Genomic DNA, 16,808 nt, shown 5'->3' with positions numbered 1-16,808 from the left:
AAGCAGGTATACATTTCTCAAGGACCTTGGCATAGTGCTATACCTCCTGTGACAGCCCGCAAAGGCCAGCGCTATGCCCTGTCTGCACTCAAACACACACAGGACACACACACACACACACACACACACACACACACACACACCTGCACCTGCAACTCCCCAAAGCTTGTTCTGGAAACCTTATCTATTTGCTATACCACTCAGCAAAAAGAAGCTTGGAGACCTCAGTGTAAAAAGGGAAAGAGTAGGAGGGCAAGAGAGATGGCTCAGTGGTCAAGAGTGCTGGCTGCTCCTCCACAGGCCCCGAGTTCAATTCCCAGCACCCATCTACAACTGGGTAGATGTCCTGATGTCCTCTTCTGGTAAGCATGGTACACAGATGTACATGCAGAAAACCACCCGTATACATAAAATAAAAAACAATCTTTAAATAAATAAAGAACTGAGAGGAGCAATTTTCTTTTGTATCACTGAAGCTGAGCTGCTGAACTACTGATGACTGTGCATATTGGAAGCAATTTACATCTACACAAACATTTAGAACATTTATTTTGAAACTCTAAAATTTCCAACATGTTTCCCCATAGTGCAATCACCTTGCATAGCCCCGAGTACATCTCAAATTGAGAAATATTACGTTCCCCTCCCCAGTCCCAGCCTCAATGCATCCCAACAGGTAGCTTAGCCTTGTTCCGTGTTTAGGACCAAACTGAGATGTACTGCTTTCTCTCATTCTTTTCATTCACAAGACAGACCCTAATGCTCACTCCACCATCCAAGGTCACCACAAACAACCCTGCTCACCTGGAAGAGGACCCTACACCTCCCTGTGGAGTAGCCCCTCCCCCCTTGATCCTTGTCTCACCCCATCCCAGGACCAGCATCCACTCTTTTCCCTGTGTCCTGGGTCCACTTTTCCTTATCAGGGTCGGAAGTTATAATGACAGTTCTGTTGAAATCTTAGCCCGGCCACATATGTGTGCATGCTTAGCCTGTTGTGTGACCTGGCTGAGCCTCAGTTTCCCCATCTGTACAATGGGGATACTAGCTTCCTTCTTGGGGAAGGACAGCTGCAGAGTGGCTGCCACAGTGTCAGGCACACAGGAAATGGTCATCCTTTAAGACGGGCCCCTTCTAGACATTGGGAAGGTTCTAGCTAGGGGCTGGCTAGGACAGATGGCTGGTTCGTCTCTTTCCCAGGCCATCTGATGTGCTCTGACTGATCCCAGGTCCTCCCAGAGCAGGTGTGGTCCACCCAAGGACTTCTGAAGCACCTGGCCTGAAGGGCATGTCCCATTCTCACCACCCACACACCTTTCTTGGCGCTATCTGTGCCACCCACTTTTCTCTCCTCTCCTCCCTCCACGGTCCCAGCTTAAGGAAATAGACTCCTAGAAATAACTTGAATACTTCCTTGCTGGTGTTTAAGCTCCTCCTCATCACAGCTTAATGTAATCCTACACGTTCCTAGGCCAGATGGAGGTCCTTTCAGTAATTCACCCTAAGCCTTTATTAACTGACGTCAGACACTGGATTCTAAACAACTTAGCAGTTCTTTCTTCCTTTCTTTTTCAGACATACTGTCTCACTAACTTTCCCAGGCTGGCCCTGAACTCACCATCCTCCGGCCTCAGCCTCTCCAGTGCTGGGATGGCAGACATGCAGCAGGACGCCTGGCTGGTTAGCAAGGCTTAACAGCAGCAGCTTGGAAGGATGTCCAAAGGCCAGGGCCCTCTGGTTTGCAGAGACCACCGACATCCTCCATCACAGGAAAGTTGGTCCATGTCTCATCCGTTACAGAGGAGGCTGGGAAGTCAGAACTTCTAGTCTACTCATGCAAGACAAATCAAATACAAAACAAAACAAAACAAAAACAAAACAAAAGGGGCTGGAGAGATGGCTCAGTGGTTAAGAGCACTGTCTGCTCTTCCAAAGGACCCGGGTTCAATTCCCAGCACCCACATGGCAGCTCACAACTGTCCGTAACACAAATTCCAAGGGATCTGACACCTTCACACTAACGCACATAAAATGAAAATTAAATAAATTATTTAAAAAAAACAAAAATAAAGAAATAAAACCACTTTTCCGCAGACAAGAGGTAGCCTCCTAGCAAATATTTCTTGAAACATTAATTACTCTATTCCTGAAATACCTATTCCCACCAGACTGTGGAGTTCTTTGAGGATGGTGGCAGTCTCGCCGAGCTGTGACTCCGGCACTCAGAGACGTGCCTTCTAATCAAGCCAGTGCTCAGTAGACACAGGGTGCGGAATCTCTGAGGACAGGTCCACACAACTATTTCACAAAGTTCCGGGAACTAAGGTTCAGATGAGTACCTCCCAAAGAAACGTGGAGTAAAGGCTTTAGGGGTAGAAGTATCGGGAGGTGGCAGAACCTTCGGAGAGTGGGTCTAGCCCAGACATTAAAGCATCTAAACATAAGAAATACAAAAGCATGCTTGGAGATGGGGAAAGAGCTCAGTGTGCAGTGCTGGGTATATAAGCCCTGGGTTCAGTCTTGAATAGGGGCATGGGAAAAGCAAGAGCAGCTGGACCAGGCAGCATATCCCTGGAATCCTAACACTCAGGAGGGCGAGGAAATCCGAAGGATCGAAGCAAATTCAAGGTCAGCCCAGGCTACTGGGCTATCTAGTGAGATCTTGTCTCAAAACAAAACAAACTAATAATAAATTAAAAGGGGGAAAGTCAGGCATGGTGGCACACGCCTGTAATCTCAGAACTAGGGAAGCAGATGGATCTCTGTGAGCTCAAGGCCAGCCTGGTCTATGTCAGAGTTCCAGGATAGCCAGGAGTATGTGGAGAGACCCTGCCTCAAAAGGCAGGTGGGTGGAACGGGTCCTTACAGAGGACCCCAGTTCAGTTCCCAGCAATCAAATTCAGTGGCTCACAATAGCATTTAACTCCAGCTTCATGGGATCCAATGCCTTCTTCTCATCCCTTCAGGCAACCTAGACACACACACACACACACACACACACACACACAATTTTAAAAGTCAAAACCTAGCTGGTCACTGTGGCACACGCCTGTAATCCCAGTGCTCAAGAGGCAGAGGCAGAGGCAGGCGGATCTCTGTGAGTTCAAAGTCATCCTGGTCTACAAAGTGAGTTCCAGGACAGCCAAGGCTACACAGAGAAACTCTGTCTAGAAAAAAAAACCAAATAAAAATATATTAAAATAAATAAATACATACATAAGTAAATAAAAGTCAAAACTTTCTTTAATGGAAGAATTGGAGCTGGAAACAGCTCAGTCAGTAAAGTACTTTTTATACACGTAAGAGGACCTTAGTTCCATCCCAGGCAGCCATGTAAAAACCAGATATGGTGGCACATGCTTGTAAAAATCCCAGCTTTGGGAGAGCAGAGACACACGAATCCCAAGGGCTCACTGGCTAGACAGTCTAGCCTGTGAAAACTACCTTAGGCAATTTAAACCACCCTGGGGCAATTTATCAGGGAGACACCTCAGCTTAGAGCCAAAACCCCTCAGGGGACTCTGAGCTTTTCCTTCTGCTGAGTGCTCATCCAGTTCCAATGCTCTCCCACAGCTGAGGACATCACACTCAGAGACACAAAGAACTTTGTCTGTGGAATGCAAGAGGCCACCACGCCAGGCTTGGAACCCATGTCTGTCTTGACACCAAAGCCTCTATCTCACCTCCCAGAAGTAAGTGGGAAAAGTTCCTGAGAAAGAACCAGGAGGGAGGAAGCATAGACAAGAGCAGGGGTTAAAAGCCAAGGAAGGCACAAGCCCGGTGAACGAGGACAGCTGCTGGGTGAGGGACTGGAAGGTAATGGAGGGACTGAACACATCTGAGAGGCTGGATTGCTTCTGACGGGAGTCTGCCCTGAGCGTCAGCTGCAAGCCCCTATTCCCTTGGGCAGATCTCTCAATTTCTCTCAAGTAGCATCCTTCCCATGAAGAGTTAATAACGCTTACAAGTGCCACCTAAATAACACTAAAGATTTCACGACCTTGTTTGACCCAGACCCTGGGATCACGGCACCAAGCACAACAATGATTATCGGTTACTGATAAATTACTACTATTCATACAGCTATTGTTATTGATAATGAATGATCCTGGGCGTAAGTCCTTTGATTCTAGAACCAGCCCAGGTAGGCCTCTGGGGATCGCAAAGGCACCTCCTGGACTCCAAATGCCCTGTCCCTCCAGCTCTGCCACCTGAAGCTTTTCTCTAGCCAGAAATGAGTCTCTCTTCACCCTCATTCCCACACTGTCGGAACTGAATAGTTCCTGAAATGAGTCAAGGTCTGGGACAGAAGGACTGAGAAAGAGCCCTGGATTTGAACAGGGCAGCCTAGATTTCCACAGGGGACATACCATGGAAGCCCTGTGGCCATCAGGGTGAGGTTCAGGGTTTGCTGCTAGGCCCGCGTCTAGCTGGGATGTGTGATAGCTTGTCTCAGATGGTGTGTGCTGACGTGTGTCTTAACCCCAGCACTTAGGAGGCAGATGCAGGAAGATCCGTTCAAATTTATCCTTGGCTGCCTAGTGGGTTTGAGGCTAGCCTCATGACCCTGTTAGACACACACACACACACACACACACACACACACACACACACACACACCGGGCAGTGGTGGCACACGCCTTTAATCCCAGCACTAGAGAGACAGAGGCAGGTGGATCTCTGTGAGTTTGAGGCCAGCCTGGTCTACAGAACGAGTTCCAGGACAGACAGCCAGGGCTACACAGAAAAACCCTGTCTCAAAAAACAAAACAAAACAAAACAAAACAAAACAAAAAGTTATAACTTGCTAGCATGTGAGGTACACCGTCCCCCTCCCCCCCAACAGCTCCTTTAGCCTGTACTAAGGAGAGCTCATTTCTTTTCCTAGATTTTTGCTACCTTCGAACTCGATCTCAGGAGCAGCTCCTGGGCTGTGGTGTGCACTTTGATAACCCCGACCCTGAGTTCTCACCCCTCCCCCAGAGGGCAGGATTCACTGAGGAGAGGGAGAAGATGAGATAAGTGAAAGCAAGAGGAGAGCTGCGCCCACACAGAGGGGCCCATGGTGTCCATTGCCCACTGTATGCCAAGAGCTACCCAGTACTGAGCTACATGAACAGCCCCACTAGGAAGTGAAGTTGAGTGAGGTCAGAATTGATACCGTCCCTTCCCGGGGGTGGGGTTGTCATGAGGGAGCATGCCACTTTTCACAATTTGGTCTAGAGGAGCAGCAAGGTGGACCAGGTAGAGAGGAAGATGACAGGATCTGCAGTGTGTGTGTGTGCGTGTGTGTGTGTGTGTGTGTGTGTGTGTGTGTGTGTGTGATTTGAGGCCTCTCTCTAGGGTTCCACGTGGCTGGGACAGGCAGAGCAAGGGGTGGCAATCTCACGGTTCCCCTAATCCCCTGTGTGTGCCCGAGGGGGCTACGTCTCCTGGTCTCAGTGGGATGAGCCAGCATTGACCTCTGCTGACCGCAGAAATAGCTCCTGGGAAAGGCACTGCCCCTTGACAACCCCAGGGACAGCTTTTCCCCAGGACCTGTGTCTGATCTTGGAACAAAAAGTTACCCTACCCCAGGAGCTTCCCGCCTCGGCCGCCCACTTCCCTGGACCCCTGGAAGACACTGTGCCTCGGTCAAGACAGTCTGTAGACCGCGTGCCTCCACCCCCGCACTGTCTCGGTTCCCGGACCCAGGAGCAGCAGACAGCCACGCTGGGGCGGGGCCTTCGAGGCTCAGGCTGGTGGATCCACAGAAATATAAATGGCCTCTGACGTCCTGGCCAGAGACCCTTCGCTGTGTCGCTCTGCACCTGCCCAGCGCTATGGTAATGTCTGGTGGCTAAGGATGGGACGGACCCCTGTCGACTGTGCTCTCCCCGAGCCTGGGAATGGAGGCTGGCACCACCACCACGGGCCCCTCCACAGGCCCACTAAGGGCACGAAAAAAATGAAGCCATTTTGATGGCCAGGACAAGGGCCCCTAGAGAACTTCCTGCCCCTGACCGAGGTGGCGTAAATGAGGGGAATTTTGGTTAAGTGGGATTTTAGGGCCTCTGGGGTTCAAAGGAAGTGTCTATGAGGGGTGTGTGTGTGTGTGTGTTTGTGTGTTTCTGTGTGTATAAGGGGGATGAGGGAATCGCTGGACTAGCACTCCGCTGTGCAACTACGCTATTCATTGAAGGTGTTACGAAAAGCCTGGCGCCCGTCTGTGTGGCAGGCCTACTACATCAGACAGGAAGTAGGTAGAGAGACCGCCTGCAAAGTGACAGGAGGTGGGGCTGGGAAGGGAAGCCGAGAACTAAAAAAAAAAAAATTAGTATGAGTACATCTAGAAGTGGGCATGGCAAGGGCAGAGCAAGATAAGGGTTGGTGGCGACTTTAAATATGGTTGTCAGGATTGAGCTGGTGCTTGGGCCCGAGCTGGTCCTGCAGACGGCCCGAGAACCGGGCTTCCAGGTAGACAGCAGCACGTCTAGGGTTTCTGAGGACCAACGAAGGCGAAAAGGCTGCAGGCGCGCGTGCACAAGAAATTTGTTCGTGAGCCCAAGGGACCCGACCGGCTCTCGGGCCCCTGTGTGTGCCCGAGGGGGCTACGTCTCCTGGTCTTAGCTTTGCCACCCTCCTAGGTTTCCCAATAGATGGAGAGTGGCTGCCAGGTCCCACGCCCACCCTACCTCCCTTCCGGGGTCACCTGACCGTGCTGTCTGCCCCGCCCCCTCCAGACCCTGGCTCTGCCTTGCGCGTGCGCACTGACTCTGGGGTGCCTAGCGTCGCTCCTGGTGTCACCCAGTAGCGCCCTGGACGACGAGGTGCACCTGCAGCAGTCTCCGGAGCCCAGGATGGCCAGCTGGTTTGCAAACTTTGGCCAGATCAACAAGTACATGGAGAAGCTCTTCAGCAGCGGGTGAGCTGGCAGAGGAGGGCGGGAGGAGGGGCACCTGGCAGCCCACTGACTCGTCAACACCGCGGTCTCCGCAATGACGCGTCCCCTAGTTTGAAGAAAGCCAAGAACCACAAGACACCCTCCGACTCCACCATCACTCCCCCGTCGGACACCACGGTGCGCCCTCACTTGAACGGCGAGAAGCCCACGCCGCCGCCGCCGCCGCAGATCAGCAAGCTCCAAGCACTGGAACCCCATAGGCTCCAGCTGTTAGGCTCCTCCCACAGCCCCAGGTAGGCAAGTCTAGTGCCGCCGGCAGGCCTCCTCCCATATCCTTGGGCAGATGGGTAGGAGAGAGAGGGGAAACTCCTGGGGACCCGAAAGGGCTTTAGTAGGGCCAGGGGTATTCTGGACTCTGACCTCTAGCGGCCTAGCCTGCATCTGGCTGGCCACAGACCCCTTTAGACCTGAAATGTTCCTCTGTTCCTCCCTACCCACGCAGCGCGGACAATAAAGAGAAATAGAGGGACTGTCAGGAGGGCTCAGGAGGTCAGGGCGCTTGCCACGGAGACCGCCTGCCCGAGCCCCGTGCCTGATCTCATGGAAGAATGTATACACACACACATCGTTGCAAACACACAATAACAATAAAGGAACGGATAAGTAAATACGGTTTTGAAAAGAATCCCTGTGGCTTCCGTGACGTCTTTGGGCACTGGCAGGAAGGGCCTGGCCTTCACTGAGGAGGGGACCCTGTAATTCCTCAAGTGAGATAAGCACATCTCAGCCTGCGTCTCTGCAACCTACCCACCCACCTTCCACCACCTCACCCCCAGCTGCTGCTTCCAGGGTGACCCGATGTGACTCAGAGAGAGAGAGAAGATGAGAGGATTGGTCCTGTCGACTTCAAAATAGGGGCTTCAGGCCGACCCCCTCCCGGCCGAGGTTAACCACAGAGCGGAACAGGTTGAAAGGCTAGCGCGGCCTGTGAGAGTTGGACACAGGGACCTCTCCCCTCCTACCTTGGGTTCACAGATCCCCGGAATGGGGTAGAGCCTGTTCCTGAAGCCTGGCTACTGAGGCACTCACATGCCTCCCCGTCATCCAGCTCTCAAACCCGGGTGTGTGTGGAACCTGCCTCTCTGGGTTTTAATTTTCCCCTTCGCAACCTTTCTCAGGCTGGAGAGATGGCTCAGGGGTCAAGAGTGCCGGCTGCTCTTCCAGAGAATCCAAGGATCCCCAGCACCTAGATAGTATCTTACAACCACTTGTAACTCTAGTTTCAGGAGATTGGAAACCCTCTTCTGGCCCCGGAAGGCACCAGGCACACACATGGTGCACAGCAGGCAAAACACCCGTACATATAAAATAAAAATAGAAGGGGAAGGCTTTGGGACGTCAGGCTCCAGCACCCACATTCAAACCATTCTCCTGCTGAAACCTCCTACGGCCCCTAGTTATCCTGGCACCGTTTGGACTTAGGAATCCGCTGGAGCCAAGCACTCACAGGATAGCTGCATCCTGCAGAGGCCTTTGACCTTATAGGTCGGGTTCTGCTTCCAGATCATTCACACACAACATACAGAAGCATAGTTATAGTGTCATCGTCATGAGATCAGTGCTAAACGCTGAGCCCGCGGAGAGTAAACCTTCATCCACCAAGCCCGGCCCTTCAGACTCAGCCTGTGGCAGGGATGGGAGAAGACTGTTTCAGGTCTTCCCTTCCCCTCTCCCCATCCACAGAAGCTCCCAGAAAGGGGAGTCCAGTTCACTCTCTCACTTTATACACACACTTTATATGGATGTCACACACTTTATGTGGATGTCACATGGCACACCTCTTTGTGCGTGTGGGTGTCTCACTGCTCTCCAGACCACAACTTGCCCCTCTGTGAGAGGGGTGAGCTGAGCCCCTGTAGTTGCCCAGGGTCATCATAACTCTGCTTTCTCCCTCGGCTTCCCTGCCTGTGAGTTTTACCTACTCCTCCCCTGTGGGTGTACACACGGACACACACACAGACACACACACACACGGGCTGTAATTTTAACTTGCTTTATTTAGAGTGTAAGGGGGCAGGTTGTTGCAAGAATGCAGAGGAGAGAGCTGGGCCGGCGCCGTCCCACAGCCACAGCCAGGAGCCAGGAGGGGCACAAGCCCATTGGGCTGAGCTCCCTGCAAGGAAAGAAGAGAGCCGTGAGGAAAAATGGTCCTTGTACTGGGACCCTGCTTTCCTTCCCACTCCTCCAGACCCCCTCCCCTTTCCAGACCTGCCCTCAGCTCCAGGGAGCTGAGCAGCGAATCAAACCAATGAGGGGGCTGGTGCATGGGGAGAGCTGCATTCTAGGAAGTCCAGCCGTGTTCTCCTCGTCTCTTTTCCCATACCTAAGAAGGAAGACAGCTGGGATAAGTGTAATACCCAGGTGTCAGCTCACCTGTCTTGTATCCCCCCACTTACACAGACCCAAGCCCCACGAGGTAGAAATAGTTTTCTCAGAGCAGGCATGGGCAGGACTGGGACAAGGCTAGGGCTAGGGATCTCTCTCTCTCTCTCTCTCTCTCTCTCTCTCTCTCTCTCTCTCACACACACACGCACACACACCCTGTACCTAGGTCTGGTCAGTGTGTTGATGTATCTGCGGAGCTGAGCTTCATATTGAGCCATCTGCTCAGGGGTGGCATAGTCCCCTGGGTACATTGGCTCCACTGGGGCTCCCCAGCTACCCTGCAGGGGCTGCAGCAGCAGAGCCACACAAGTGGTTAGGAGAAACAGGGAGAGGCAGCTGTATGCGACGGCCATCTAAAGAACAAGGAAGATTGAAGACAGGACATGCCTATCAGCAGGTCCTCCCATGTCCAAGACCTACCTTCCCAGCCACTGCCCACCACACATCACTTCAAGCCACACCTGGGGACAAGGGCAGATGAAGGAGCCATCAGCCTCTACCACCTTCCTTCCCCAGAAAGCAAGAACACCTGCAAATGCACATTTCCTGGGAAATTAAGCCAGCAGCCAGAGGGCCGGGCCTTGGCAACATTGAAAAGCATAGCAGAGAAATTGGGTATGAGGGATGGCTACACAGGACTTAGGATGCTGATGGTTCTGAGGATGCAGGAATGACCAGGGCCGGTGGGAACCACAGAGTGAGCGACACAGAATTAACTTATAAAGCAAAGGAACAGAAGCCTATGACACTGTGGGTCCCGGTTTCCACTGACAGGCATGCCCAATGCAGAGAGAGATCCAAGAAGGACCTTAGGCTTCCTGAGGGCTCCAGCCGTACAAAGCACTAAGCCTTACCCTCCAACACCAGCCTCAACCCAAGGAGTCCCCAGAGGCGAAACAAGATGAGCTCACTTACCCCGTGTCCTGAGCGAGTAGGTGTTGGGCCACAGAGAAAAGCTACCTCCTGCTGGTCTCCCTGCTTGTGGCTGTGTCCCTTTATAGTCCTCAGCACCCCCAGAGGCCCCGCCTCCTGCCAGCCCTTGTCACTGCCAGCCTTCAACCCCCTTTTGCTGTCTCCCTGGAGCCTGCAACATGGGGTACTGTGGCCGGAAACAGGAAAGCCAGGCCAGCATTCTAGGTGTCAGGGTAGCACAGAATAAGTGAAGCTGGACCGTGGCAAAGGTCTTCTGTGGGGGTTCGTATCCAGCTTTGGACACTGGCACAGACTTGATTCATAAATGTCAGGGTCCTGACATGATAACCCAAAGGTTCTAGCTGCTGGCCTCAACACCCACTCCCCAGGGACAACCCAGTCACAGGCTGAAGTTACACTTCCAGGCTCTACCCCCAGCATGAAGGATGGAAGTCAGGCCTTCCTTTCCAGTAGACAGCTAGAACAAGGAAGGGACAGAGAAGGTCTCTTATGTCCTCAAGCCACTTGGAAAGGAGTGGAGGAACCCATTTGGTGCGTGCCAACTAGATCCGGTGGGCCAGAGTTCGGAGGACACAGGGTTCATGGGGGAAGGGACAGTTTCTGGCAGCTGTTTCCTTTCCCATCACAGAGCTCTGTCCCAAGTGGATACTAAAAATTAGCATCACTCTTAAGCTTCAAGTTGCCCAAAAAGCTCCAGGCTGTCTTCCCACTGAACCCCTACCAGGCCGTACTTGACGGGCTAAAAACAAACAAACAAGCAAAAACAAAAACAAAAACTGTATTCTGCCGAGAGGTATCAGATAGCTGGGTCTAGACCACACAGCTAGTGATTGGGAAGAACTGTTGGAACACTGCTACCACTTCCTGCTTCCTGACCAAGGGATGGGAAATCTAGGGAGGTGGGAACGCTTGTCTAAGACTCACCCCCAAGGCTCACAGTCAGCCTTCAGTTCCTCTCCTAAAGCCACTGTCTTTTCCCAGCCAGGACCTCTACCTGCTCAAGCCAAGAGAGCAGTTACTGGCTCTGTTTTGTTTTTTTTTTTTTAGTCTGCAAAGGGAGCCAGGGCCTCTCTTTCCTGAGGTTCTGTGCCCAGGTCAGAGCAGGGAGGAGCAGCTTCACGATGAGTCCTGGGAACGCAAGAAGTGATGAGAAGGGGAGAAGGTGACAGCCAGGAATCTGTCATGGTGAGGTTAGAGGTCAGATAGGCCTGGACCCAATTCCAGTTCCTGCCATTGTCCCCTCCCCCGACCCGCGTGTGGTCCTGAGAGCATAATCCCATGAGACCTCTGGAATTCAGTTTCTTACTCTGTAAAGTAGGGCTCATTGCACCCACCCCCAGACAGGTAGAATCCAGGTGCCCGCTCCTCTCAGCAATCATTTACACTAACAAGAAAAGCACGACCGGCTCAAAGTAAGTAGAGTTTGTTTGTTAGCAAGCCTGGACCCTCCTCCGGGCTTGGTTTAGTGTTTGTCGGGTTGGAGCCTACGCGCTAGCTGGGAGCTGCCAGAGCTGCCACCAGGGGGCGCCGGGCTGCGGCGCCGGTTTTAAAGGTTCGGGTTTTCCTGAGCTCTGAGCCCCATGAGGTCTGCTCTAGCTTCTTCTGAAGGTGAAGGACCCTCACTTAACAGACTGAAAACGGGGACTGATCCTGACGCGGAAACTGCTTATAGTTTGTCACTCAAGTCAACCAGCTTAGTCGGGTCCTAAGAAGTCACAGCTGCTCCTCAGATGTCAACCAAATCGATTTTTGCAACAGCAGATTCCAAGGTCCGCGCAGGGGTGGCGGTAACAATCCAGGAGGAGGAAGTGCTCAATATTAAGTACTTCTGGAACACAGAGACAGCTCCTGCTGGCCCCTGTGGCTTCCTGCAGTGCTTGCGTGGAGCCTGGGGAAGGCGCCCATGCTCACCTGCAGACAGACTGGCCCCTGACTAGCCAGGAGCCTTCTGAACAAGAAAGATGGCTACTAATGAGGTTAGGAGAAGGACAGCCCAGAAAGATGGGGGTGAATGAAGTAGGCGAAGGAACGAAGTGCAGAGGCCCCGCCTACATCCTAGAGGACAGGAGTTTGGCCAGCGTCCTGTCCTCCGTCACACCCTTTCCCTGCTCTCTTACCTCATCCTCTGCTGCTCTCAGAGATCAGGCCAAGCAGGAGTCATTCACGGCACACGTGTTTTTGTTTCGTTTCATTTTTTCAGTGTTACGTGTGTATAGGGGTGGGGGGGGAGTATGTAGGTGTGTGTGTGTGTGTGTGTGTGTGTGTGCATTTGTGTGCATACCTCAGATAGTCTTGTTCCTCAAACACCATCTCCATTTCTCCATGAGTGCTGTGGACAGGCCTGGCATCCTTAAACTGTGTGGTAAGTGCGTTACCAACAAGCTCTACCCCCGACCCTCTGCTTTGTGGTTGTGAGGTGCATCTCACTATGTACCCAAATGGCCTTGAGAGTGGAGGTCCTCCGGCCTCAGCCTCCCAAATGTGTCATTATGCCTAACTTGCACATATGCTCTTAGGGGCGTCAGGGGGAGATGAGGAAGAGCTCAAAAGTGAAGAAGGGGCCTCTGGCAGCGTTTTATTTACTTAAAAAAATTTTTTGAGGTCACTGAAATTGGAAAGAAGCGGGTCATGGTATAGCCATCCTTCACCTAGGACTATCTTCCAGATCCTTCCTCAAAAGATACCTCATGGGGGCTGGAGAGATGGCTCAGCAGTTAAGAACAGTATCTGCTTTTTCAGAGGTCCTGAGTTCAATTCCCAGCCACCACATGGTGGCTCACAGCCATCTATACCCTCTACTGCCCTCTTCACACACAAATGGAACACTCGTGTACATTAAATAAATCAACAAAATCTTAAAAGAAAGAAAGAAAGAAAGAAAGAAAGAAAGAAAGAAAGAAAAGAAAATATACCTCATAGGTATCCCTTTGGCCTGGCGAGAAGGCTCAGCGGGACCTGAGTTCAATCCCCAAAACCCACAGCAGAAGGAAAGAACCAACTCCTGAAAGTTGTCCTTTGACCTCTACATGGGAATCATGTACAACACACACACACACACACACACAGACACACACACACACACACACACACACAGACACGCACACACCCCACCAAAGCAATATCGCAGTCCTGCGATGTGTGTGTGAAACATTCAGCTAATGATCTAATGCACAAAGAAGTGCTGTTTGAGGCCGGCACGGTGGTGCACACCTTTAATTCCAGTGCTGGGAAGGTAGAGGCAGGCGGATCTCTGCTGGTTCAAGGCCAGCCTGCTCTACCCAGTGAATTCCAGAAGAGTCGGAGCTACATAGCCAGACCCTGTCTCAAAACAAAACTGGTATTTGGGGCTTGCTGCTTGACAGTGCAGGCTTGATGAGTTGCATTTGATCTTCCAGAAACCATGTGAAGGCATATATCACATGTATGTATATATATATGTATATATATGTGTGTATATATATTAAGGAAAAGAGCTTTTTGCAAAGATTTATTGCTACTGTCTTTGTTACTATTTTTATATCTAAGTCGTCCCCCCCGTTCCTATGTTGATTCAGTACACACCCGCTCAGAGTATACCAGAAGTAAAGCCAGCTCACTACGGGTTAACTGGGCATGACACTTTACACAGACTGTCTGTGGCTCGCTTCAAACCGGCCCCAGCTTCCCCAGGCCGACCAGCAGCCAGCAGACAGGGCACCACAGGCACCAGCTTCCAGACACACAGTCCTTGCTCCTCAGCCGCGCAAGCAGTCATGCAAGCTTGGAGCAGCGTAGGAACACAGAAGGAGGAGGGGGCGGGATGTCTCTGGTAAAGGTGATGCTGGAGGGAGAGACTAACTTCCCTGGAATGGCAGGAGGGGCTTTCCAGGCAGGAGAGGAAGAAAGAGCAGGGTAGGCGAGGCCCGTGGAGACCAGAATCCACGCAGTCTATGACACAGGATGGACCCTGGGGTCTCCTCTTCATCCTCTCCCCGTGAAGCTGAAGGGCATCCCCAGAAGGTGGATGTGGGGAAGTGGGGGACATGGTCCCCTATACAGGAAGTGTTACAGCCGAGGCCATGCTCCTCCAGGGCCACCAGGCTGAGGAGTCCTGCGTGCCTCCCCAGTCCACACGATTGATAGTGCCCCACCTTCTGGGCTGAACACTTTCTCTGTGGCTTCAGCCTCCCTCCATCCCTGGGCAGATCCTGCTCTACAGAGGATGGGGAACTACGCCCTTCCTCCAGCACCCCCTCTCCCTCAAGACCTAGGAAAACAGGACACAGGGTGATGGACAAATTTCATAGTGACCAGGGAGGTATCCAGAGAGAGAGAGAGAGAGAGAGAGAGAGAGAGAGAGAGAGAGCTGGGTGGCCAGAGAGAGCAGAAAGTTCCAATGAATGGGCTTCCTGCAATAAGAGATATCCAGGGACTCAGGTCTGATGACAGTTTAAACACCCACAACACTTTAGACGTCAGTGTTTAATGACGTCAGTGTTTAATGGGGGGGAGAATTGGGGGAGCGTCCCCATGGTCTTTTCCCCAGAAAGGCACAGTTAGTGACAGACCTCAAGCCTGCAATCAGAAAGGCGGGGAATTCCTACTGTCTCTGAGAGAAAGTCCTCCACCCTCCTGCTGCTCCTCCTGTTCAGGGAGTGAGGAAAGTGGCACCCACATCACCTCCAAAAGGTCCCTTCCTCCCTCCAGGGTCTCACCCTAGATTCCATCCTTCTCCTGTCCTCCAGCCTCCTCCCCAACACTCTCCTGGAAGGCCCTCAAACTCCTGTCCACCCCAATCCTTTCAGAATCCACCTCACCCACTCTCCTAGGCTCCCTTCCCCCAGAATGCCTTCCCAGGCCGTTTGGGAGCCCCGGGCTGGGTGCAGGTGTCTCCGCCGAACCCTACCACGCCCTCTTCACGTCCCTCCCGGTCTTTTATCCTAGCCGCCAGTCTCTCCCTCCAGCTGGAGCTTACACACCTTCGACGCCACGTCCCCAAAAATGAAAGGGGCGGGCATAGAAAACACACGCGCGTTTTGTGGGAAGTTTGCTTTTTATTCGGGGACAGGGAAATAAACACACACAGCCCTCCAGCGTGGGCACCCAGGTCGCCAAGGTAGGACGTCCCCTCTTGGAACCAGATATGCAAGTGAAGCTGATGTGGTTAGCGCATCTCTCAGGAGCCTCTGCGGGCTTCACCAGGGGTAGACACCCTCTGGCCTGCAGGAGGGAAAGGAAAGGGATTGAAGGGTGATGAGGCCGGGCACTCTCCAGTGGGGAAGGGTTTGTTTTCTTTATTGTTTTGTTTTTCCTACCGAGACTTGATGGGGAGGTTCTCGCTGTCATCCCTGAAGAGCAGTTTGGAGAACAGAGCTTCCGGGACTTCTCTCTTCCCATACCTGGAGAGGGGCGGGGACGGAATCGCCAAAGGGGCGTGGTCAGGCCTCCAGGTGGCGCTGGGAGGAGGGCGCCGTCCCCTCCTTCCCCGGGGCCGGGACCCACCCGCCCTCCCTCCCTCCTTCCCTCCCTCCCTCCCTCCCTCCCGGGTGCTCACCGCTGCCGGGTGACCAGGTTCAGGTAGTGGCGGAGGGAGGCGTAGTAGCGGCTCAGCTCCTCGGGGGAGGCGTCTTCGCCCGGAGCCTCGGGTTTGGCGGGGTAGGCGTCCACCAGGGCTCCCAAGCAGGCCAGCAGCACCAGCAGCACGGCGACCATGGCGGGCCAAGGCCTGCGCACCGCCACCATCTAGGAAGGGAGCATTGGAGGGTGGGCCATCCCAGCCTCCGCGGGAGGCGGAGGCTGCTGCCGTCGGGCCCACGTCTCAACGATCTGTCTGTCCCAGCCACAGGGCTCATCTCGTCTTCTCCCGCCCTGCACCATCTCTAGCCTCAGTGTCCTCATCTGTCAGGACAGCCATAAGTCCTGCCTGTCTCCCACTCCCTCTAGTACCCAAAGAGGTAGGTAAGGGAAGAAAGCTGTGATGACCCCACCGAGTTCCCCACATTCTCCATCTCACCTCAGCTAGATCCTGCAACCACTCAGCCCCAATTTCCACCGACCCGACCTTGGGTCCCCCCCCCCCCTGCACGGATACCAGACCACTCCTGAGCCCCGGTCACTCACAGCTGCAACAGCTCTGGAAGCGTGAAGAGCAGGAGGTGGAAGGCAGGGGAAACTCGAGGGCTGGACAACTACTGACTGCTGTGGCCTCTGCTCAGAGCTTCCCTGCGGGGCTTATATCCCACTTGGAAAGGGAGGGGGAGTCCAGGGAGGGGAGCTAGCAGGGGAGGGCCTGTCTCCTCCCTCCCTCAACCCCTGCCAATCGCTGACTTTACACCCAGCCGCTACGTGATAGCTCACCACCTCTCAGGAGCCCGGGATGGGCAGTCCCGTCTTCAGATGTGGGGTCCTTCCCTGAATCCGGTATTCACCCCCACAGCTGCCGATAAGGAACTGAATCTAGAGTTTGGGTCTAGACTAACAGGGCAAAGTCAGGAATGAGATTTCATCTTCCTCAGCCTGTTTATAGAAGAGAGTCAAGAAGGGGAAACACAGTTCCTTCAGCCTGTGG

At 53.1% G+C, this 16,808-nt stretch overlaps 2 protein-coding genes across 2 annotated transcripts; both read right to left on the bottom strand.

Annotated features, from left to right (window-relative positions):
• Positions 1-8,920: 8,920 nt before the first annotated feature.
• Positions 8,921-10,310, bottom strand: Ppy (pancreatic polypeptide). Its single transcript, XM_060388387.1, has 4 exons — positions 10,244-10,310; positions 9,491-9,681; positions 9,152-9,266; positions 8,921-9,056 (listed from the first exon to the last, which is right to left on the bottom strand). The coding sequence occupies exons 2-3, from the start codon at positions 9,679-9,681 to the stop codon at positions 9,158-9,160; spliced, it is 300 nt and encodes a 99-aa protein (XP_060244370.1). The 5' UTR covers positions 10,244-10,310; the 3' UTR covers positions 8,921-9,056; positions 9,152-9,157.
• A 4,974-nt stretch (positions 10,311-15,284) lies between these two features.
• Pyy (peptide YY) lies at positions 15,285-16,443 on the bottom strand. Its single transcript, XM_021642734.2, has 4 exons — positions 16,361-16,443; positions 15,795-15,982; positions 15,556-15,639; positions 15,285-15,460 (listed from the first exon to the last, which is right to left on the bottom strand). Exons 2-4 carry the CDS (start codon positions 15,980-15,982, stop codon positions 15,436-15,438), a joined length of 297 nt encoding a protein of 98 aa, XP_021498409.1. The 5' UTR covers positions 16,361-16,443; the 3' UTR covers positions 15,285-15,435.
• Positions 16,444-16,808: the final 365 nt, after the last annotated feature.

Source organism: Meriones unguiculatus, chromosome 7 (assembly GCF_030254825.1).
Source record: "Meriones unguiculatus strain TT.TT164.6M chromosome 7, Bangor_MerUng_6.1, whole genome shotgun sequence".
Lineage (NCBI taxonomy): Eukaryota > Metazoa > Chordata > Mammalia > Rodentia > Muridae > Meriones > Meriones unguiculatus.
This window is presented reverse-complemented; position numbering and strand designations above follow the sequence as displayed.